This window comes from Falco rusticolus, chromosome 3 (assembly GCF_015220075.1).
Source record: "Falco rusticolus isolate bFalRus1 chromosome 3, bFalRus1.pri, whole genome shotgun sequence".
Classification (NCBI taxonomy): domain Eukaryota; kingdom Metazoa; phylum Chordata; class Aves; order Falconiformes; family Falconidae; genus Falco; species Falco rusticolus.
The window spans coordinates 93929297-93955165 of NC_051189.1; the positions used below are offsets into that span (position 1 = coordinate 93929297).

At 39.2% G+C, this 25869-nt stretch overlaps 1 protein-coding gene across 1 annotated transcript; it reads right to left on the reverse strand.

The window, feature by feature from the left end:
• Positions 1-5581: 5581 nt before the first annotated feature.
• On the reverse strand, positions 5582-23605 carry EEF1E1 (eukaryotic translation elongation factor 1 epsilon 1). Its single transcript, XM_037380498.1, has 4 exons — positions 23439-23605; positions 21494-21694; positions 14715-14810; positions 5582-8210 (listed from the first exon to the last, which is right to left on the reverse strand). Exons 1-4 carry the CDS (start codon positions 23544-23546, stop codon positions 8070-8072), a joined length of 546 nt encoding a protein of 181 aa, XP_037236395.1. The 5' UTR covers positions 23547-23605; the 3' UTR covers positions 5582-8069.
• Between the last annotated feature and the right edge of the window lie 2264 nt (positions 23606-25869).

Sequence of the window (25869 nt, forward strand, 5' to 3'; positions counted from 1 at the left end):
CCCCCCCCCCCCCAGGGCTGGCGTGGCGGTTGGTTTCAGGTGGCGCATTCGGATAAAGCTGTTTGCTTCTGGGCACTGCGAAAGCGCCTAACGACTGTTGGGCACGTGGGCTACACAAATGAAGAGCAGCACTGTATTTTGCAATTATACAAAAGAAGGAAAAATTACATAAAATACCTACACATTTCTTTTGAAACCATTTGGGAGTGTTCAGATGTTTCCAATATACTGTCCCCTTTATAAATTGCAGTATTTTTATACAGGACTTTTTCTCATGCAATGTGAACTGGGTAACTTTTAGAACAACTTTGATCCTGTTTAGGTCATTGCACCTACAGTTTGGTTTGGTTTGATTTATTTATTTTTTTAACATCTTTTTCATTTACTATACATATCATGCTGCACTAGTCTCCGTATGGTCAACGAAGGAAGAACAGGACCACAAATTCCACTGCAGCCTTCGCTGTCCTGACCTGGAATACCTGAAAGGAGCCAGTTTGGCTGGAACAATTACTAGTTTATTAGTAGAAAACAGGTGTACTATAGATTTCTTTGTCAGTAATTAATCCTGCCCATTGTCTACTCCACACAGCTTTTATAACTAGGAGCAATTGCTTGGCTGAGGGAAAAAAAAATAATACTTTTTTTACTGTGTGAAGCTATTACAACTGACACAAACAATGATCCTTTTATTAAAATTCTGTGGCCCATCATCAAAGCCCAGAAACTGCTCACTGAAATCACGATAATATTTTTTGGACAATATATATAATCTTCTAAACTCAACTTTAAAAACGAGTGAATTGGTTTGGTTGAAAATCTCCTCCAAAATCAGTCAAAATATGATTAGGATCTGCTTAATAAAATGAATCTTTCATTGGGAAGTGTTCAATACTTCAATTAACATTATTATTAAATTCAGTAAAAATATGTTTTTCACTCCTTCATTGCTACATAGTCTGCCAATACTACATTAAATAGGCCATTAGCAGAGAAAAGAACAGTTATTAAAAAATACCATTCCCTTTCACGTATCTTCTCCCACCTCCCCCCTCCAAAAAAAAGTAACCACCTCTTGCAACCTATGGAGTAGTATTTATATTTTTCTACTTTGATCCAAAGCATGTAAGGGGTTAACAATCACCAGTAAACTAGCTAGTGCTCATCCATTAATAATGTCTGTAGGACAGTCCAGCTAACTTGATGGTCACTAATAATTAGGAGTAGAATTATTCAAATGTTAATTTTATCCCTTTCTGGTCTAGCTGCCATCCTTTCCTAGTCTTTCTCTGAGAAAAGTTATTTCTCTAAGCCCTACGCTCCAGCTATCTTTTTATTTGCTAAGGAAGAAATCCTGTAGTTAAGGGGGTTTGTAACTACTGCATTTCTAGGAAAGATGATCATGAATAATGTCAGATTTGGAATTAAGGGCCTGCAACAAGGGCAAATTCCGACAGGTAAGTGCATCGGTTTCTAGGACTACTATCCTGAAACCATCTCCCCTCTTTGTTTGAATACAGGTTTTTTGTTTGTTTTTTAAAATTGTTTATTTTCTACATTTATGCCTGGTTCTCCCCCTTACTCTCTCTGCCCCATCAAGCTTATTCTCCAAACATATTTAAAAAAATTAAGGAGGACTTAAAGAGGTGATGGCTATAAAAAGACAATACTTGTGGAGCCCCTAACCTGCCAGTTTGTAGGCAGTAGTCATCAAGTCACAAAAATATGGAAATAGCTATGGCTTGGAGCATGAAAATCAACATATGTAGTCATCATGTATTTTTTTGGAAGAGAGGCGAAACAACCTCTGTCACTTTTGCCGTGCAACGGAACCCGCTTTCTCTTTTAGGGATCACCCTGCCACTTCCCATTAGCATTAGCAGCACTCTGAATTGCAAAATCTTCAGATGAACGTGCCTTGTCCTGTCATTTCCCCCACAGGCTGTCTAGCAATGATAATCCACTAAAGGACTGTTTCATCCAAGTGGCAGTGTCCGAGTCAAATGCTGGCAACAGGCAGGGAAACCCAAACCTGTTGAGGCAGACGTCTGCCGAGACGGGAGGAATCGGAGCGACGGCCCTTAAGAGGGCGAGGCGGGGGACATACTTTGCGCCAGCAGAATAAGTCCATGGGCTGCACCCGTGATGGGAGACCGAGACCACGATCATGATGGCTGGAAGTTTGTGGGCCGCGATGCCGATGCTGGCCAAAGCAGGCCTGGGGCTGCGCTCTTTGGAGGAGTGCCTTTTCAGATTAGTCGTGCGGCTACTGTAGTTGATGCTCAACCTGGACGGACAGGCCTGCCAGGCAGAAACTGCTCAGGCAGATGATGCTAGGGAGGACAAAAATTATCCACCGCAAGACTAAGAAGACAGATGACACCCAGCAGGAACAGCAAGCCAAATCTGCAGAATCCACAATGCAGCTGGCTAGCCCGAGGCTACCTGCCTCTCTGAAGTGGAACAGACATCACTGACGAGCTGTCAAATTAGATCACCAGCCTGGAAATACTGAAAGAGATTTAGTTCTTCCAACAGAGAAGGGGAAGTTTAATAGATGAAAATCTTCCTGAAGGGGCCAAGGTAGCATGGGGAAAGGGGAATCCTTCAGATGCAGCAACAATGAAAAATTACTCACCTCGTGCCTGCCAGCAGACCAAGAGGTGGGATGCACGGCGCTCTGCAGCAGCCACAGTGGCTGTAGTCACTACCAGCATGGAAAATAAAGGCCACGCCTGCAGGAACATGCACGGAACAGCAACAAGTAACCCTTGCTACAGCACCCCCCACCCCCCCCACCCCCCAACAGATCTGTGATATCTTTATATATCGCCCTGGAGCTGGGCTCTGAAGTACTACAAATCTAGTATTTGAGACACGCAGCAGTGGGATACAAAGACACTGCCTGAATCCGAAAGCCCAGCACAGCAGAGGCGCACGACGGCATCTCCCCTCAAATGTCTTTTGCAATAAAATTCAAGCACAAAAAAGATGTGTGAAATACAATTCAACTTCAATAAATCCAGAACAAAACTTCGTATTACCAAGTGAGTAAGCATGTGCTCAGGTGTACGGTGAATATGAAACTTGGAATTTCCGTCAGGGACAGCAGCAGCACGATTCAATTATAGATGCAAAGAAGAAATACTGCTCTTAGGGGAAAATATTAGATGTATTAATCCATTAAGCAGCTGCATCATTGCAATTATACTTTGAAGTTAAAGACTGTGAAACACACCAAAGACTGAAAGAAGTGATAAAATTGAAAATTAAAAGGAAAAAAACCTCAAATAGGCCTACAGATCCCTCTTCCTAGCAAAAAAAAAACAAAAACAAGAGGTACAAAAAAATAATCACATACTAGGTTCTGTATACACATAGAACTATAAAATCAATTTATGGCCATACCAAGGCAAATCTACTTGGGAGAAAAATCACAATAACGTCTCCATTCCCAACTTCAGGATTCACGGAGCAGACAAACCATACATCACCTGCAGAGATGCAAACAGAAGATGCTAGCAGACCAGAAAGAATACAAACCAGACTTCTGAATTGAAGAGCTTATGCTGGATTTCTTGATAATGATTTTAGTTGTATCTATTCCTTTATTTTCACCTCTTTCAGCTAATCTCTTTTTAGGTACTTTATCCTCATCTGTTCCAAACCCACAGCACTGAGGAGCAGAGTTTTGATCATCTCTTGCTTTTTAATCAAGAGAAGAATAGATGCCCAAGTCCTACAGCTCTCTTCATAGGTCACGTTACTTGTATGTATTTTATTTCATGGCCAAAACCATGTTAACACTTCTAAATCATATCTTCATATATTTTAGATAATATAAGATGTCTTCAATTGCAAAGTACTCATGTCCATCTTAAACCTTAGTCTCAGCTGCTTGATAATAACTCAGGATACACACCCACGCTGAAGTCTAAATTATTCTTCCATCAGCTATAATTATCATTTAAATAAACGTGTGTACGTTTGTGTGAGAGAAAGAAAGCAAAAGTTGAAGAATTAGTTAATCAAGATACTCCACTAAGCTAGGACACCTATTGGGCAGTTCAAGAAGTACCTTACAAAAATTAAGTCCCTCTCCAGGCCTGTGTTTTTCAAAAGATTCAGATAGTAGCAAGAAATTCCTGGGAGAAAGGCTGCTTTAGTCTAAAAATACTTAAGAGCGTGGGGTAGCTATAAAGAAGGATTAGAAGATAAAAAAAAATGATGAAAAGGATGTGAAAACAGACCCTCTTACAGGCAAGCAGTTAAGATGCTACCCAGGAGACTTCACTGTCCAAATGTTACACATCCTGCCCAAACAATCTCTGGCAATTCAATAGTTGCAAACCTTGAAAGCAAGCACAGTGTGGCAGTGAAGAAAGGTAACAAACACAAGGTGCTTGATGGGACTGTGTCAACTGTTAACCAGAACTGATATTTCCTAACTTGTTTTCTGTGTGGAAAACTGGGATGCCAACCTAGTAGGTGAATCACTGACGATACAAAAAGAATTCGACAAAAAAACATGTTATAAATTTAAGGTATCATTAAAAAAATTATACAGTTTTGCTGCTGAAAAGCTTACATTTCAGTTCCATCAGAATGGTCAGATTTTCTTTGTACCTAGGTCTAAACTGGAACTGTTTTTTCTTCTTCAGTGTAACACAGCTCAAATTTCTCATTCCTACTCACTCTTCTCTAATCCTATATCAAATGTAGATTTTTTCTATAAATTGCTGTTGCCCAGTTGTCTCAGTGCCCCTAGAGACTTCCGAAGTCAAACTGAACTCTCATTTGAAAATTAAGTCACATATGAAAAGACTACTAAAAATAATCAGCACATTTCCGACATACCCAATGCAACAGTTGAACATCAGTTTCAACCTGGCTTCTCTGCAAGCACTGGTCATCTCAGCATCAAGGGGAAAAAGACAAATCTAAGTGGTAAGTGTAACATTTCACTGAACACTTAAAATTATCATATTTATTTCACTGTTGAATTCTTCAGTTGCTGAAAGGTTGTCATGTAGCACTATCTCACCATATGGCAACAACCTCAAGTCCTAGAGGCACATACTTAAAAGACCATAACATGTCAGGCCCCTTGAATAAATTAGATAGAACAATTATGCAAAATAATACTGCAATGAGATACATTAACAAATGAGTGTGTCACCATTCATGAAATGCTGTGAAAATAAATTCCACACATCACGGTGGTCATCATCATCATCAAACTGTGAAGCAACAAAAGTAAAACAACATCACAGTATTTACTGTGCCCTTCAGCAACTGAGATTTTAAGAAGGAAGAAGGGGGTTGCAAGGGAGAAAAGTCACTTTTACTGATGTTCAGTGAAAATATAATAAAATATTACAGAAAGACAAGTGGCAGTAGCGTTAAGAACAGCAGAACATTTACCCATGCACTCTATACAGACAATCAATGTTAACTCGAGAGCTCACGTACATCTCATCTGTAAATAATATGAAGTATCATCGTAAAAAAATGTACCTCGTACAATCTCAGATAGACCAAGCTACATTTTTATGGGGTTTTTTTAGATTTTTTTTTTTAACAGATTTAATTGTCCTTGATGATCAAAAGACATTAGACAGAAAGGGGGATAGGGGAGGAAATCGATACCATCTGGTTTTCCCAGTCCTGTCTCTAAAGGCAGTGTCTCAATTCATCCTTCTTTGCTTTTTAACCCTCTACCCCCTTAAGTTTCTCCATACAGGGGAGAAAAAACTGAAATGCTCAAAGTTGTATATGATAATGACCAACTGCCTTTTAGATAGTATAGAGTTAAATTTTACTAATCCTTTTCTAAACATTTCAGCTGTCAGCTGATTTTTTTTTTTTTAGCATTTCAGCAGCAAGTAATACTTCTGTTCTACACCAGAGAAAATAAAACTGGCACAAGAGGCTAGGGGATACTGCAGCAGTAGCATGTAGCCACCTTGAGAAATCCCAACACTTAGAAACAGCGGCTGTTTGGGAAAAAAAAGAAAGACACTTTTTAGCATCATCCCTTCAAAACTTGTCTGAAAAGATAACAGTATTGTTTTCAGCAATATTTTTAGCTCTGGTTCCCTTTGAGTGTTCTTAGCTGTAACGTCATCTGCTGTTCCCTTGGAAGAAGGCTTGCACGTACGCTTTACAAAGTTTGTATCATTCTCATTGCAATAGCATATATATAAACAAAATCTGCAAGACTAATGTGAAACTTCCCCAAACCCTGACCAAATGCACTGATGATTCCCGCTCACGCTCCCCTTCAGAAACAGAAAATGGTTCGTTATAGCAGAATTAGTAGAAGTGCAGGTATTTTTCTAAGTCTCATCATCACTTGCTCCCAGCCATAAGTGGGGGAAAAAAGCAAACTTATATGTGTATTACTAGGTAACAAATGTTTGAATAAATCAGGAATTGAGAGTGCAAGTACTGACAGTAAAAACCTGAAGCCCTCAGGTAATCAAATATAAAGAAGTTTACAATGTACATTTGCACTAAAGCCTACTCCACCATTCTTGAACAGATCTCAAGATTTCAGTGAGATACTCATTACAAAGGCTTACTTCTGAATAGCAAGGAGCAAGAGTAATGTCACAGGAGAAATGGTAGAAGCCAAGAATTAAGACCCCTGGAAAACAAGAACTTTTTCAAAACAAAAAATCTTTCATTTTTAGCAATAGAAGACATTCCTAAAAGTAACACTGTGTGCCTGCAAACCCTCTGAGAAATTATGTATATACAGAAAACACCTATTAAAGAGCCTGGAATTATCCAAGTTAAGCTTACTCATGCCATATTCTTCTATCCATTTATGTGTTAGGATATATTTTAATTATTTCATTATCCTTATTTTTTTTCTTAAGGCCTTGTAACATTCAAACAGCTGCTGAAAATATCTACCTATGGTAGATAAGCAGCACACAAGTTAGGACAAAAAAATGTACAAATGAAGTCGCTTGCTGAACGCTGTTGTAGAAAGCAACAAAAGTTTATCAATTAAAGTATCAAAAATATTTTTGTAATTCCAGTTATTTTGAAACAAAGGTTAACTGAATTGTGCAGAAGGTAATTACCCAATTCAGATACATCCTTAGGGCATTATGTTAGGGCTTTTAAATTTGCTCAAGAGAAGAATGGAGGGACCACATTCTACAGTGAAACGACCCATCCAAGTGTCTTTGGTTTTAAAAACAAACTAAAACATGCTTTTGTTTTGCTTGCCAACTAGCTCATTGTTATTTTAATCCGAGTTATTTTCCGCCAGTTTTTGTTTGGGTTTTTTTTTTTTGGGGGGGTGGCTCAGCTTTTTTTTTTTTTTTAGGATCTCAAAGCTTGCATTTGGGAGTTGTGTGAATACTGTCTGAAAGGAGAGATATGCAAAATCTTGAAAAACACTAGCATTATTACCCAGTTTGAAAGAAACTTCTAGAATTAAAAGTCCATATAACTAAAAATGAAGTAGCAAGTGAACTAACCTTTAAAAATGTTCATTTTCTTTAGTGAAGAAAAACTAGAAAGTTCCACAGCCAAATTAAGACTACATTTCAAAATAATTTATTCAGTCACATAAATACTTTGTAACATTTGCATGTTCCCTTTTTCACATCCTTGGCACACAATATAGCTCTTAACTCTTACAAAACTAGTGTAAACATCCATGGAAAATAAAATGGAGAGAAAGCGGGACATAGATAAAAATTCAATAAATAGCAGGAGTGAATAATTGAAGGAAAATAAGTAAATCTTTCCTATAATTACACTTGAATATTTAATTGAAATAACTTTTCATTTTTAAAATATAGTGAATTAAAACTCAATTCCCATCTTTCTACCATTGCTGCATTTAATCAGATACATGATACAATTATTTAGTTAAGTTCAACTTCTTGAACGAACAATACCAATTCAATGCAATTCTATTATCTGAGGGATCAACAGTTTTGGTTCACATACAGAAGGTTACAAACCATTATTTTCAAGTTAGTGGTTTTGGACAGTATAACTTCTAAACTCCCTGACACCCTTCCAACCCGACATTAAGATTTTCCTTAATGAGCATTAGTGTATAATCTGTTCTTGATAAAGACGACATTAGACAGATGTTGTCGGACACCTGGATAATGTTGAATGTGATTGAACCAACGAGACACATTAAGGTACTTCTCCTTTTCTTGCACTGTGAGGTCCACCTGCATTGGGAAGAAATACAAGGCACCAGTAAGAAAAGGCAGTGCATTATCAATGTATTAACAAGTGGTAAGGCAAAATAAAAGTGGATAGTTTTTACAGCTGATTTCAACTCACAAACAGGCCAGCAGTATTCTCTCTTAATTTCACATATTAAAATTCACAGCCCCAACTATACATTTACTTTTAATTTACTCAAATGAACAGACCTGGAGTGTGGAATGTACACTTGTGTGATACAAGAGAGGGAAACAGGGCCTTAGCTTGCTTGACTTCAATGCATCTGTTCATGGGGTTAAGTATTGAGGGGTGCACGGAAGAGTTAGTCCCACAACATGCATAAGTCTTTCACATTAATCTAGCAGGCGGTCTTGCCTTACAGGAAAAGCAACTACTTTGTACTTCAAGTGTACTGTAAGTATAGGAGTAAGGTTTTTTTCAGACTGGATAGAAAAATTTGAGCAAGAGTCATACAATAGTTACTGAGCAACAGCATAGCTTAACACTTAACTGTTCAGACAGGCTAGCTCACATTAAGATAGCAATGGCATCAGTCAAGTTACAGCAAAACAAACTGGAAACCTGTCCAAACTTCACAAAGTACCATCACTTAGTCCTACAGTTTGAGGCTCTGCTGTTTACCAGAGTTCTCAAGTCAACAGCACATTCACTTGCTTATTTTAACCCACATCAAAAAGCTGTAAGATCAGTCAGGAAGAAGCCTCCAACTATCACGTAACCATTGCAACAGCTCCTTGCCACAGGAATCGGGGCTAAGATTAATGAAGTGCTTCAAGCCTACCTTTACTTTTATCAGAGGACTGGCTCAGGTAAAGTCATCTACAATTACAGATCTTAACTATTACCTTTCAAAGTCGTCTAAGTTCAAGTCGGCAACATCCCCAAATTTGCAGCAAAATCTTTTATTAGTTCAGAGTCTTTCAAGCCAGCTGTAGAAAAACTATTCCCATCCTGTATTACTGTTCCTTAAATAGCAATTTCAGGTCTCCTCATTCCCCTGTAATGAAGTTAAATTATTTCGAAACTGATAAGCTGTTTCCTCGCATTAACCTACTACAACTGAATTTCAAATGGGGTAGTCCTCAAAAGAGACTATAAAAACTGTATCTGAAACAAAACATGATTTTCACATCAACTACCCTAACTTACCTCACCCATACCTAAACCATTCAGTGCGGGATTCGCAACACTTCATTTTCAGTTAGCTAAGGCAGACATCAAGCTTCACTTAGTCAACCTTGACAACACTTGCAGTCAATGAAAAAGGGCACACCTGTAGAGGATAGCTTTAACAGACATCACTAGACAGACATGCCTAATATTTTTCATGTTTAGACTTCTAAAGCTAATCAAGGTTAATCCCCTCCTCAAAAGCTAAACAGATGGCATATGCCTTATGCCTTGTTCTGCAAATGCCAGATTTCATGGATAATGCAGGTTCCCTGCAACTTTCATCTTGGGCACAGGACAGCTGGAAACAAGTATGTTCCAACAAACTTTAAAGCGCAAAAGCAGCTATACATACTCATTTACTCAGCTGTACGAGTGAAAAGCTGGTGTTTAAAACTAAGTTTTGTATTAAACTTTACCTCCTGACCTTTATATTTTAAGGGCCACCTATAATGTCTGCTGCTTCTCCTTACTGTCCTCTCACACAGCCCAGCTCTTGGCTTAGAACTGGAAAGCTTTAAACATGTAGAGGTAGAAAAGAAGGTAAGGATATATATGCTACAAGAGGAACCACTGGAAAAATACCAAGGAAGAAGAATTTCAGGAAGTTGCAGAAAGGTATTCTAAACCAACACCACAGAGCATTAAAGCTCTGTTAAGAGGAACATTCAAACTGTGGCAACAAGCAAAAACCAGAGATCTCACAGCTGCTCCTAAACCCAAGTAGCTCTTCTTCCTACAGGACTCACTCACCAGAATACAAACATAGCACTGTCAACATACTTCCACAGCAACAATTTCAATTCTGAACCCCAGTTCAGGTAGTACATGAGTATCTGCTTCTCCTGCTGCTGGCATGGAAACAAACTATTCCTACAGCTGCATAGTCTGAAAGAAGTGCACAGACAGATCAATTAAAACACAGCCACTTACTAATTTTGCTGAGCTAGAAACCTAAGAGCTAATCAGCATTAGTCAAGAGGAAGAGAACAACACTGGTAAAGGGAAAAACTCCAGAATTTTTAAAGGCACTACAAGGTGGAAGTTATTAAAAGGTAACACTGAGTGCTTCACAAATTACCTGAGCTTCTCCAAGTACAGTATACTCAGGACAAAAGAAATCCATGCAGCGTCATTTAGGGAAAAATGCTTTTGATCACCTACAGTTTGTTGTAATTAGTGGTAATTGGAAGCTGGTGCTTGGTATGAAGATGTAGAACCATTTACAAAGCAACACAGAGCATGAAAAGAACATGTGTACTCTAAGGCTATCTAAAATTACTCAAAGAAAAGTAAGCGTATGCAGGTACTAAAAAATACCAAACACTCAAGTTCCTTGAGTGTTGTACATAAAGTTATAATTACAATACCCTTTTTCAAAGTCTTTAATGGATAAGCAATTTCTTATGAAAATGCTGAACTAAACTTCAGATTTCGCAGCAGATACAGTATCTTCTTCCCATAATTTTATACTGAGAAATCTCAATCTTCACATTTCTTTGATGTAAATAAAAAATAAAGTCTGGAAAACTAGTTCTCCATTCTGTCAGAGCAGTGAAAAAATATCTGAAGGGCAAAACCAGACAGCTACTCTAATAACAACCCCCTTTTTGTACTCTAGGCATAACACACAAGATACTTCTACTTATTTACATAATGTACCCTATCAGTGAAATACATTAAAAAGCACTTTGTGGCATGCTCTACTTTTCACTTGTAACATAACTCTTAGGTTAATTGTTTAGAGATCACTTCCATGGCATTTTTTACAACATTTTGTTAGATGGGTATTTTCTGTTCTCTCTCATTAAATTAGATAATTCCCCCAAGTTAAGAAAGGCTGCTGTTCTGCTGTTACAATAATTATTTGCTATTAAAGCAATTATTTTAATAGCAAAGAAGCAGGCACTCAATTTGACAGGCTTTTTTTTTTTTTCAAAAAAAAAAAAGAAGTCTTATTCTTCACCATAAAACTCACAAAGGGTAACCAGGGTGGTCACCATACAATGCAACCAGAAGAGTTTCTAGAAGGGCTATAAATACACAAGCTTTAATTATATTTGCTTTCAGTAGTGCTGTGGATGCAGGCATAAATTCCCATTCCCACACCCTGCATGTGCATGGGAAGTCTAAAAACCTGCCTGCACCTAAAGTTCTTCGGCATCAAGGAAAGGATAAGATAACTCACTTTTTAAATTTAGCCTTTAGATATGAGGGAAAGGGAAAACACAAAAACAGCTGAATGGTGTATTTAACAAAATAATGAACTTTCACACAGTTTTGACTAATTTTATGCTGTTAAAGTAACATGCTTAAAATTAAATCTTTTCTTAAACTGAATTAGAAAAAACAGTATAAAATACCATTTCTAGCATTCTTTAGAAGGAAAGACTGTTATCCCAGTACTAAGGTAAGCACCATATCAATATTAACAAAAATTCATCAATGCTCATTATGGAAAAAATTAACTGGAAAATAAACTATTGCAGTCTAATTATTATTCAGTATCGGTAGCTCTGACAAGATAAGAGCAAACTTACTTTGTTTTATACTTGACATGACCTGAGAATTTTGACTGGGGCTTCTTCAATTTGCAGATAGAGATTTCACCCAGCAGTTATTTTCTAGACCTTATTAAAGAAATTTTCAAGTCAAACAAAGATTGGAGACCTACTTTTGTTCTGACAAATTTTTCAAGTCTAAACCCAGATCGATCTTTGTACTGACGATTTCTCTTAAAGAGAACTGGACTCAGGGTGTTTGAAAATACTTAATAAAAAAATAGGGATTTTTTTTTACTTTAAATAAATAAATAAAAAAAAATATGAAAGCAAGCTCATTACCACAGGGGGAATGTAATGCTTACAGATTGCATGAGCTATCCTCAAGCAATGCTTCCGAATTCATGTTTTCTCTGCAATCTATGCTTTAACCCAGTAAAACTTCATTGTTCATCGTATTTATCCACATACGTATTTATCCACATACGTATTTAAGTAAAAGTGTCTAAAGACAATACAATTGGGTTGGGTCCAAAAGGATTGGGTGGTCTTGAAAACCCTTCCAATGAAGTGTGCAGCAGAAGATTTTTAAAGTTTTAATAATACTTGACTCGTTTGGGATGATCATGGCATGTCGGTAATATTTACAGTATCTTATTACCAATGTCTGTTAGAATGTAGTTGTCAAGTCTATGAAAGCAGATTAATCCTGAAGGTCATTATCAGTAATGTTTTCATATCAATTTTCTAGACAGCTTGATGGACAGCAAGAACTGCGGATCTCCACCACCACCCCCATGCCTCCCATTACCACCTCCTCTCTTGAAGGACTATAGGAAACATGTATTGATATTTTCTAAAAGGCTTAGCTGAAACAGTGGTAAATATGACCAACTGCTTCCCTGGACCTCATCACATCAAGAGATACAGCAGTTTCCTACCACACTAAAGCTTAGGGTGGAGAAGCAGCTCTGGGCATACTTGCTTCTCATTACAGGGCAGGGGGTGGGAATAAAAAAAAAAATAAAAAAAATATCACAGAATTCTACGGTTCAAGATCTTACCCCTATAGTTAAGTACTAATATTAACCAATTCTGAAAGCTTCAGAATACATGCTATTCCTAGCTAGTAGCCTCTAGATTTTCCTCTTTGTTTAGGATAGCCACCCCATTATATATACCCTTCTGATTCAGAAAATTATCTTCCATGAAATCAAACATTCCAGAAACAGATGCTGTAATATAAACTTGTCCCAAGTAGTGTCTGGATGGTTACAGGCACCCAGGAGCACCAAGTCATTTGTTTTTACCATCTGTTCCATTTCCCAAAGCAATAACTTGTATCTTTTCTTCTTGATTAGGTGGTCTACTCCAGAGCAAACTAAATTTAAAATATGCTTTATTTTCCCCTGCCTAAGTCTTTTTTTTTTAAAAAAGTCTCCTTTGAACTCGTACTCTTACAGCATATACAGTCATATATTTAGAAATTACTTAAATGTTTTTCTATGTCTACATATGATATGTGAAAGGTAACCCATTCTGACACTCTAGTCAACACACCTTTCCTACTAAAGGTGTTTTACAAGGCAAATAAGATTTAACAGAATTAATTCTAAGTGACTCACTCCAACATGTTTTCAAAAACCTTCAGAAATGAAGCTTCCCTTCCCTCTCCTCTGCTTGACACACTCTCATTTGAACTTTTACTCCTGGACAGTGAAGATCCATATAAGTTCTTCCTCATTTCCGATAGTATTTCATTATTTTATCTCCCCCCCTTCCCTGCCCCAGCCTCTGTTCTGAAGCATAGCATTCTTGCACACTTCTCCCAGAGACCTTCTTTTAAATGTACTAAGTAACCATTCACCCAGTTGGTTAAATTCATGTTTGCCAGAGGCATCTTTTTCTGATTATCTCCCCCCCTTTCCTAATGTGAAACTGACTGCTTTTATCTTTTCCCAAGAATTTAGCAGACCTTTTTGTGCAAGTCCTTTGTTTTTTTTCCAGGAGCACCCACTGCAGAGAAGGATAGCTCATTTACAATCACATTCCGGCCACCAAAATACAAGTAACTTCTACTGCTTCATCTTTAAACTACCACTTGGGGTTCAGAATTGAGGTGCAACGATTTATAAGCACTTCATAGTAAACCCTGAATTGACTACAAAGAATCTCAACATCTCAATTCTGTACAAAATCTTGGAGGTTTGGGTTTTTTCTTGTTGTTTTTTTTTCCTCCTACACACCAACTCCCCATGCCATTTTCATATACTGTATATTATCAAGTCTTAACATTAAGTCTTGAAACACAAGAGACATTTTGTTATGGCTCACACTTTTACAGGCATTCATCCTTCAAGAGCTTAATTTATGTACATTTTTCATTGCACCAGCAGTATTTCTCCAATACTAACATGGTTAGTACTTCCAGTTCCGACACATCCTTGCAGTTTGATTCATCTATTTCCCCATGTAGTTCTGTAAGCCAGTCATGTTTCAGCCTTTAACAGATTGACTCCTCATACCCAGAAACACAGGGATAGCTATTGCCCTTGTTACATTACATAAGAGGAAAGTAAAGCACTCTGGACACTACAGACAATACACTTACTTTGACAGATTCATAGCTAAATATTAAAAAGAGTAAAAAAAATGAACACAAAATCTTGTTTTTAAGTTCTTGTAAGAAACCTCTCAATTTCTGTCCAGTAATTGTCACTGATCAATTCAGCAAGTCAACTTCAACAATAAACTGCCCTTTAGGTAAACAATTATGATATCTGTATTTATAAAAATAATGCAAATAACACTTACCATGACATGATGCAGTCCATAGTACATCAAAATGTCTGCTAAGGTAAAAATGTTTCCTGCAAGGTAGACTTTATCTTCAAGGTGTAAATTAAGATCCTAAAAAGGAAAAAGTCATTATACTGCTGTAGTACTGACTTTGTAAGACAAAATATTAAGGCAATTGTTAAAAGTAATAGAAAACTACCTCTGAAGACCATGCATATAATATAAATGCCCGCTTTAATTTTTCACAACTGAACAAAGGAGAAAGACATTAAAAGAAAAGAATCCAAAAAAAGTGTCAAGATAACTGAAGTATCATAATTCTTTGACAGCAAAAATTCAATAGAATTTAAATGTTGGTCTCCAAACAAATGCATAATTTTTCATAATTCCCCCACTTACATCACTCAAGTTTTTGTAAATACAACTGAGATTTATTTTACATATTAAGCTAACTCCACAGAAATACTTGCAAATCTGTCTTTTCCTGACTTCAGATTACTGGAATTCTAAAATGCAGGAGTTGTGCATCTTTTGTCATTAGTGCATATGACTCAGAAGCACTGCTGTTACACATTTAACATTTGGTAAGTGGAAAATATAGTCCTATGATCAAAGGAGAGCATTTTGCTCTTTCAGCAGCAGCTTCTCCTCCCCTCCAGGACTCACTCAATGCAAAAGTTCTGGAAACTTTCAGTTCAGCAAAGTTCTGGAACTGCAATGTGAGAGAACCAGGGAAACACAAAGGGATATTGGGGTGGGAGACAAACAACGTGTTTCAAGCTCAGTGCCAGAAACTTAATACCCATCAGCTGGTATCATTTTACAACTGCTTTTATTAATGTTGAAATCACTGCTAGCAATTCTTAATAACAGATACTGTCAATTCAGTTGCTATCTAAATACATATGACGAGAGCACTGCTTCAGCATTTTAAGATCATCCCTCTCTCAACAATTCCGTATCAGAAGCTATACGGGTGGATAGTAGAAGTTTTCATTTAGATTCAGTGAATAAATATTTCAAATCTGTATTACTGGAAGAGTTTTTCATGGCTTTTTGTAGGCAGTCATTCTCTGCCAGAAAACAGGATGCCAACATTCTCACCATCACTCATGTGTATCACTTCTGAGATCACAGGCATCACACAGCGGCTCTACCTCTTTACCTCTTCTTCCTTTTCTCCACATCTTACCTACCTCTCACCCTGTTTACGCATCCTTCTGCCCCATTTCCCTCAAAGAAATAAATGTAACAGCAAATGAAATTATCTACTTTAATCCTGATGCTAGCATAAGCAAGCCTTAGTTTTATAGTATTATTTTCAGAAATGTAGGAAAAGTTTCCTAGCTTTTCCCTGGATTTGGAAACTCTCCTTGTTATTATTCCTCTGCTGGCTGAAAAAACTTGTAGTAAATGCACACCTTTTTCCTGAAGGCACCCACTCTCCCTGTCCCAGAAAGAGAATGAAAAAGCTTAAACATAACTAACATTTCAAATTTCCCTGAAATAGTTTTTCAGTATAGATTACAGCATGTTCCATTTTAAGACAACCTTTCATTTTAAGAAGCAGTCTAGGGCAAGGAGAAGAGGGCTAATAATTAGCAAACAATCTAAAAATTACATTTAGCCTTAAGCATATTGTAGGTTTTGTGGTTCCATAATTTTACCAACATGGAGATATCCTACAGAGCATATGTAAAAAAACCCAAAACAGAAAACTAAAATGCTGAGACTTTAAAACATCTGACCTTGCATTTGCATTTGACAAGTTTGACTCCATTATGCCACCTTACTATCTCTTTGATAACTTCTTCATGACAGGACTCTGGTCCTTCTGTAATATTTAAACATCCTCATGTCTACTTTGATTTCTTTTATTAGAGCAAATCAGGGAAAAATATTAACCCCTGCATAGTTAAAATTCTGTAAGGTCATCTGCCCCTGGCTATGTAGCTTCTTTTCTTTAGACTGGTTTACTGCTTTGGTCATGTTAGTTAGCGCTCAAATTACTTTAAACATGTAACTACAGTTCTGCAGAATTTCAAACACACAACACAAAGGCAAATGCAATGTTAAGAAAAAGCTTGCAGGAAGATTTGTCTACTAAAAAAAAAAATCAAACTCAACTATTCTGACACAGGTTCTCTGACCAGTATTTTTAGTTTTGATTAACCAGAAATTCAACATGTATTATAATGAGAAGTAACACCACTGAAATTATATTACCCCCCTCTCTCACCCCTTTTCTTCTTTATCTAGGCTATGGAATCAGGATTTTGTAAATTAGAAAGCTCATTATGTCTCAAGGTAAAATTAACACAGTTATTTCCCTGCTCAAAATTTTGGATTTCTGCATCAAAGAAGTTATGGCATGCTAATTCCCAAGTTTTATACTGTGCATGTATACTCAAAATATTCATCAATAAAAAAATCCTAAAACTTTAAAGGCAGGGTAAGCCATTACAGCATGAATAATTATTTATTCTGGTTCATCAAGTTTTATGAAGTCAGCTAACTGAGCAAATGGAATTTGACAAAAATGGTTTAGTCTTGGATAAATTAGCATTAGTTTACAATTGTTTTTGAACATGTACTTTCCTTCCATAAAACAGACAGATAATCTGATTTCGTTCTGTATGTCAAGCTAATTCCAAAACACCACAGAAATTTTTTTTTTTCTCCTGTGCACTAGGCACATTTAGTTAATCCTGCCTCGTGGGTTATGCTTCCCATAAATGATTATATTATTGGCTAATAGCCAACTGTGATAAAATTCCTGAAAGTCAATCTTTAAGTGACCATAGTATTAAACTAAAATAGTGTTCCTGTCCTGGCGAGATTAATGAAAATTGGAATACAAAACTGTATTTGAATTTCTATTACATCCAAGAAATTCAGGTCTGTTAGCTGTCATTTGTATCATTGTCCTTCATGTACTGCATGTCACTACTTAAATTGATTATGCATATACAAACCCAGTATTAAATGACTGAAATAAGTCTTGGAAGTTGCTTGCAACTATATAAAGTTATTGTTGTAATCCTTTGGGAAACCTTTCTGAAATTTCAGACAGGTATTTAAGGCATAACTTCAGTCTGATGCGCTAATATGTGCTGAACAACTGCAGCAATTCCAATTCCACTTTTGGGTATGAGCGGGAAAGAGTAATGAGAAGAAGAGATGTTGCATTATTTATGGACTAACTGATGAATTTCCATTTGCTTGTTCTATGGCAAAATATCCAATTTACAGCCCATATCTAGAGTGACAGCTTAACACATCCTATCCACAGCACACTTCCGGCTACCCTACAGTATCACTTACTATCTTTTAAGTATGCAACCTAATTGTTTGTAATCCAATTCATCCGTTAAGGTGACTGAATCCCTTCCAGTCATTGCAAGTTGAAACAGCAGCTCAGGTAAGTAACAGTTGCTTCTTACAATGACTCAATAGCTTACACAATGGATCTAATCATAATCCAGTTTTGTGTTGGGTGTTTTGACCACAACAACACACTGCTGGTGTACGTACTTCCCTTACATCCTTTCATACCCTTTCAGTCAGCGATATTCTCGAGGTCATTTATGCCCTAAATGCCTTTATATGGCACCACACAAAGACAAAGAGCTGAGCACTCTCAAATGTCTCAGGAAAGCTTCTGACATTGCAGAACTCAAGAAAAGCAGAACTGCACTGTCAGGGCATAGCCCACATTTTTAATTCTCATGCAAAAAACTTTTTGAACTGGCAAACTATGAGCTAAACCTGGTCTGGAAAAGGAATTCATTAACATCTAATTAGACATTTGATGGCACAGGTGTTTCACAAAGGTTCTCAATTCCTTCCCAGAAGAGCTGAAAAGCTACTAGTTATCCAGCACAAGTACTCAAGTACAAGTAATTTCCAGATATTTTTTTTCTCTGCAGCTTGATTTATCACTAACCAAAGCAAGCAAAGGAAAACACTCTCATCCTGTGGAAAGGTAATGTAATGCATCAGATATTAGGTTATTATCCCTCTTGACAATCATCATTCCTACATATCTGCTGAAGAACAGTCCAGAGGTAATGCTCCCACTTTTGTCCAGAACAGGAGCGCAAATCAAAGTCAGACAAAAATCCAAGAGCACTTCCACTGGCCACTTCTGAACAGTATGGCATTTACCCTGAATGAACATAAAAAACCCTGGTTGAGGTGGTCCAACTACTTCATGATTGTTTTAATGTCAAGTAACAGATTAAGTCAACACATCAGTTAAGAACAATATGAGAACCTATTTTCCTAAGGCAAACAGAAGAACCTTCCTATTCAAATTAACAAACATTAAACCACTTATTTACTGACATTTTTCAGAACCACATCACCTAAGTTAATGGTTAAATAGAGGCAGCCTCAAGTTTATAGCAGAAGTGACTGAACTGTTTTTGGCACAGCTTATTATAAATCGTGGCTCTAGGCTGCAACTGTCCCAAGACTGCCATTGTGTATTCCAGACATGTTGTAAAACTACAACTTCAGACTTCCCTCCCCATTTTCGTTTTTCTTTTTTTCACCCGTACTCCCTTTTGACATAGTATACTTTAATGGTAGGCTGCCTCTTTCTGATTAATCATGGTGGCAAGAGAACAAATTAAAAAAAAAATCTTAATTGCTATACTATGAAATTATTAGTGCTGGAACAATTCCACAGCAGCCCTGTGTCAAAATAAATTCTTCTGCTAAGAAAAAAAAAATCCACAGCAAAATTTTAAAGTAGCAATATCTATTAGAATATAAAGGCAGAGATTCTCCTTCAAGTGACGACTGTTTCTCAGTAAGAAAATTTTGCTTTGCTTGGAAAACTTGATTTTACATATATAGACAGAAAATTAGCTTTTGGTTTTTATATGATAGAAGGGCAAGAAAGGTAAAAACTTAGGTTTTTTTCCTCATATGGTCTTCTCAGTTTGAGAGAACAAAAGGCATCACAATTTTTTATAAAAAAAGGACTGACATTTATCTAATACTTGCCATAAAGTATTATAACAAATACAACAAAAAACCAAGAGAGACCCCTGAGGGCCACCTAGTCATACCACCTGTTCAAAGTACAGCTAAACCTCAAGTTGAACCCTGATTAGTCAATGCCTCCTTTAATCATATTCTGAAAACCCAAGGGGTAAATAGTTTTCATGTGGTATCTGCAGAGTAACCCTGACTGTAAAGGGTCTGATACCATTTGCACACAGAAAAGACCAGAGAAGTTACAAAAAAAGCAATGTAAACAAAACTTGTGCTTAACCAATCAATGATATTCCATAGATACAATGAAATCAAGATAATTATATAATCAGAGGTGTGAAAGAAATGCTTCTTTAGGGCTTTCACCAAGTTGAACTTTGTTAAAGTGGGCAAGATACTCCAAGTCCTCAAGATCAAGGAAGCTGTGTTTGAAAAGCACAGAGTACTAACAAGCTTTTGCTTCACACTATTTTAAGATGTAAAATTTTCCTTGATTTTAAGCAACACAGCGTGTTAATTCTTGAACGCTGCTTCAGTTATCTTCAGTTCCTGCAATAGTTCTAGTTGACTTAGATTCACCACATCTAACAGAAGTCAAAAGTATTTAGACTCTGCTAGCCTCAAGTCAAGTCAACCTTCCAATACATTGCAGCTCACAAAGCTAATTCTAAATCCAGACTCACTAATAGCACTGGAGCATCGTGTGATTTCCATCTAAACCACCCTTCTGTTTCATACACGCCTAGTAAACACAGGCCTTAGCATTTACCATTACAAAGCAAGTTTTCTCTTCAAGCTCTGTTCCCAAAAGACTGCAAATATACTAATTACCAGTCACAAGTAGCAAGAAGGAAAATAAAGTAAGTTTTGCCATCTACCCCCTGCCATGTGGCTGCTTAAGTAACAGGGTGACCCTTGAGATTCTCTCTTCTGCTTCCAGCTGTTTAAGAGGAAGTAAGCTTTAGACTACAATTAAAGTTTAATACAGCAGACCAAAACCTCCATACAAAGTAGCTCGATATGAAGGGCAGATCTGCAGAGATTCCTTTACGATTTCACTTTTCACACACAATTCTGTCCAGTAACTCCTTTTGATATCAATACCAATTACTACAACATCAAGTAGGGCCTGTACTTCATAATTAAAACCCCAATGAGAATAGCTCTTAAAACAATCAGAGCAGTGTTATCTTGAAATACAACGCCCACTTGTTTATAACTGAGGGTTTATGAAGATGGTAAGAAACTGGTGTCTCTACATGGCTCATAAGAGACTAGTTGAATAATCTCCACGTTATAATCATGGCTCATAAGAGACTAGTTGAATAATCTCCACGTTATAATCATGGCTCGTAAGAGACTAGTTGAATAATCTCCACGTTATAATCATGGCTCGTAAGAGACTAGTTGAATAATCTCCACGTTATAATCATGGCTCGTAAGAGACTAGTTGAATAATCTCCACGTTATAATCATGGCTCGTAAGAGACTAGTTGAATAATCTCTAAACTGTGCGGAACACCCTGGGTAGTTTTGCGTGTTTTGTGGTTGTAATGCAGTAAGAGCTCTGCTTCACATATTTTACAGTTTAAGCTGTCTTCCCTCCTGTTTCACATTGTTGGGGCATTTTTGTCAATAAAAGTGAAAAGCAGCAAGGAGAATAAAAGCCAGTACTTAAAGATACTGTCAAGTCTTCAGCATTTGCTCAGTGTTATTAATTGGTTGTTCATACATACATTAGCACTGCATGTGCTCCAAAACAAGTGGCAAGGTAATGAAGTACTCCTTACCTTCAGAATTATTCTAGTATCTTCTTTACTAGAGCCTCCATCTACTCGAGTCACTCTATATTCCAACCACTGCTGAACAACAGCTTTCTCTTCTGCAGTACCTCCAAGCAGTTGGTCTTTCTTAGCCTGTTTAACTAGGTGGGCAGCTATGGTCATTAATCCTGTCAGACCAGGACCATTGTTTGTCTGAAGAACAGGAACCTGGAAGAAAGAAAAGCGTAATACTAAACTCATTCAAAAAGCAGTCTCTATAGACTAGCTATTTTTTTATAGCCCCTCAAAAGAATCTTTAAAGCAATACATCAGAATATAGAAGTATTAACAAGCTAGTAATGGTAAAAGAAAGTACATTCTCTTTTTATTCTTTGGGTTAGTTGATTTTCAGTTCTTACAGAAATGTATTTAACACACACACATGGAGAAACCAAGGTACCTTTAGCTCCAATTAATCAAATTCTGCCAATATTAATAAGAAATAGTATAATTTGTTCTAACACTAGCAGAAATCTTATTAACTAACTTTTAAGTCCATCTCAGATTCAGAACTCTCACTTAAGGTTGTAGTCAGTAGCATCCCATTTCTCTCTGAGCAGACCAGTAGCCAGACTTACTGAAATGCTTATTCATACCTACTGTTCTATTCCAAAATGCTCTGACAGAATTTACTACAGGGGAGGACAACACAACACACCTCTAGCTTTAACCATGACTTTGTTAGTATCATTAGCACATGTTCAACCATGAGAAACGAAAAAGAATCACTAAATGTCATAAAGTGAATTAATTGAAACTCACTTCAACAGACTAAAGCCCATTCAGTCATTTATGACATAAAATGATAAAGAGAAACTGATTAAAATGCTTTTTTAAAAATATCTGACAACACAGGGGAGCCCTTCTATCTTCTGATTTAACATAAATTACAAATTGAAAGCTTACTATTAGTTTTGCAATTGTAGCAAGAATCTTTGACTACTATTAAATTTTTCTACTGAAGATGCAGTCAGAAAAACTAGACAAATCTAGTTACTTGATTTTTCAGACTTATGCTTTACAGTAATAGCATTAAAGTACCAGCTAGGTTGTTAAATAATAAAGGAAGGTTTTGGAACCAAAGAATGAATATACTGATATTTGGGACTTTTTTTACTGTTTACGACTAAAGTCGAGAAAAGCCCCATACAAAAACTTAAGGCGACTACATAGCTTCTTTTCTCAGTTGTCCTCCAAAAGGACCATGCAAAAGCCCTCACATGTTTGTGGCACTCTCAGCTTCATATTACATTTTGCATGCATCAAGTGCCTCTTAAACCACGAAACTTAGTGTTTCCACACGAACTTTAAAATGCCAAGACATCTACTTTAAAAGAGCAAAAGACTTAAGAGTAACAACTGTTCACTACAGACGCACTCCTGATATTAAAATCGAATCTTTTTTTCACATGATTTAACTACCCCAGCACAGACACAACTTGTACTGGCCCCAGGAAAACACAGGGAGAAGAGCAGTGTAGGAACAAGTACATTTTAAGCCCATATTCCTCCCAACGACACACGACAACCCTCCCATCGGCACAGGGAAGATGTTTCCAGAACCTACGAGCAGGTAGCGAGGCCCTACAGCCACAACTTACGGCGGGCGGTGAAGGAAAGGTTGGGGGGGGGGGGGGGGGGCGGGGGGAACGACCCCCACTCAAGGGGAAGCGCTGAAACGCTGAGCGTGCGGGGATGCGCAGCTGAGGCCAGCACTAAGCCCGCTCCGGAGCGGGGGGCCCGGGGGGCCCCAGCCACCGTGGCACCGGTGGCGGAGGAATCGCCGCGCCGGGCCAAGAAGGGAAGGGGCGAAGGAAGAAGCCGCCGGGGAAAGGGGCCAGTGGACACCCACCCGCCCGCTCGTCCCTCCGCGCCGCTGCCCGCTCCCGGCCCCCCCCCTCGCTCCCTTCACCTTCCGCTCCCCCTGGACGCCGTACTTGTTCCCTTTCGGCAGGCCCAGCAACTTCTCCAGCAAAGTCAACTCCTCCACGCCCGGCCCCAGCCGCGCAGCACCCGCCATCTTCAGCGGAGGATCACTTGGGAAAGGAAGGGCAGCTACAGCCGCAACCTCACAACAACGGCCAATCCCATTGGAAGACAGAACGACTGCACCGCCAAAGGAAGAGTCACTGCTATTGGCTTGAAGGGGCCGGCCAGCCAATCAGACGCTCGGCACAGCCAGCGCATGCGCCGAGCCAGGGTTTGCCTTGAAGTCCCTGGGGGCGGGAGAAAAGTTGCGGGTGAGGAAGGGCGCACGCGCAGCCTGGGCACACGCTCCTTGCCCACACGGTGGTTTGCGCATGCGGGCGCAGCGGGCGGGGCACGGGGCTCGGCCGCGCCCCTGGGTGGGGCTCGGTCGGGGGGCGGGGCGGCGGGGCGGGCGGTGACGGGGCGGCGGGGCGGGCGGTGACGGGGCGGCGGGGCGGGCGGTGACGGGGCGGCGGGGCGGGCGGTGACGGGGCGGCGGGGCGGGCGGTGACGGGGCGGCGGGGCGGGCGGTGACGGGGCGGCGGGGCGGGCGGTGACGGGGCGGCGGGGCGGGCGGTGACGGGGCGGCTTCTCGGCCCCAGCCCGGCAGGGAAAGGAGGAAACGCTCCCGCGGCGGCCCTGTCGCCGCTCCAGGGCCCGGCCACCGGCGGCGGGGCCTGAGCAGCCCCGCGGCTTCCCCGAGCAAGGGGCTGCCCGGACCGCGCCCGCCGGCCGGCCCTGCCGGAGCCGGTTGGTGCCGCGGGGGAGGCGGCCTCCCGTTCCGACGGGAATAAGGGCTGCGTCCCTCTCGGAAGGGGGGAGAGCCGCTGGGAGGCAGTTAACGGCAGGAGAGGCCTTCCCTGCGCTTGCTCGGTCGCTGGAGGCGGGCGGGGACGACCTGTCCCCCGTGTCCCCGCCCGCGGTGGCCCGGTCTGCCCGGCCCCTGGCGGCCGCCGCTGGGCTCCGCGGGTCGCTTCATGCAACCGCAGGGTGACACGGGGCGATGCCCTCTGGCATCGGGGGGCACCCTCTGGTTAGCTGGGCGGGCGCTCTCCGCCTTCCCCCGGGTTTCTCGGGAGCCTTGGCTGCTGGACTTGCACTGCTGATCTGTCCTTTTACCGGCCCTGCCCTCCTCCACCCCGCAGGCGTGGCACTTGTTGCCCAAGTGTGGCCACATTTAGCAGAGAAGCTGAAGTTTCAGAGCAAGTTACAGTTAACTAGAGATACTGTGGCTGGAAGGAAGGAAGATCACACAGAACCAAACCGCTAAATGCATCCATCGGGGGCATCAAAGGAAGAGGAGGATGAGAGGTTAAGAAAAGCATGTTAAGGACAGCAGTGAAGAGATAAAAAACACAAAATCTGAGCTGACCTTGAAATAGTCTGATCTAATTGCACGTTACTGTGTCTGAGATTTGTTAAAGACATGATGTAATCACCTTTCTAGGTATCTTCACTTTTTGAAGATACCCTGCTGCAGATGTCATACTTGTGTCTCATCATAAACGTTAGAAATTAAAACAATTTTAGACCGGCAAGTCTTGTTTGTGCAGAATACCAAAGTGCAGTTCTTGATGGAAGACTATTAAATACCAGACCAGCATTTCTACAAAAATTAAGGAGCTAGTCTTGTCCTACTACTGACAGTTTCAGAATACAGATTCAGGGCTATCACTGCGTTAGTTGCCTTAAATAAGATGATCCTGACAAATGGTTCTTCAGTGAAAGGCTTTATCTTAATACAAGATGACATTTAGATTTGTACCTTCTGTTGCAGAAAGCCTGAAATTGGCCACAGACCCTTTTTTTTTGAGTGGGGAGCAATTCTCAAATTGTGAGTGGATTTTTAAGCCTTTGCAGGAATTTATCCAATCTTTTATATTAACATCTGCAAAGCACTTCATTTAAAAAAATGTTCTGCCTTGAAAATTGCTGCTTGCAAAGTTTTTTTTTAATTCTTCAGCTCCTTTCCTGCAGCAATATTTTGAAATGCTAGTGTTCCAGCTGTGTTCCAGTGTGGTATCAATGCATGATCTAAAATTGTACAGAAAGCCTTCATTTTTCAGTGGGGAAATTGATAAAAAAGTTTTGCCATTTTTTTTAAAAACGACTTGATTGTTTTGTTATTGAAAGAGTTCACTTTTCACAGTTTATATTTTTATAATTTTTAAATGCTTTGGAACTTAGAAGGTGAGAGCAGTGTGAAATGTTAGTATCAATGCACTGAAATATCTGTCAGTTACAATAAAAAGGTTACACTTTCAGCCAGATGAAAAGCTAAAGGTTTGGTTGGGTTTTTTTACTTTCCTCCCACCTCAAAGTTTTAAAGACTTTGGAATGGGAGACTTTGTAAATTAGGTGGAGGAGATTAACTG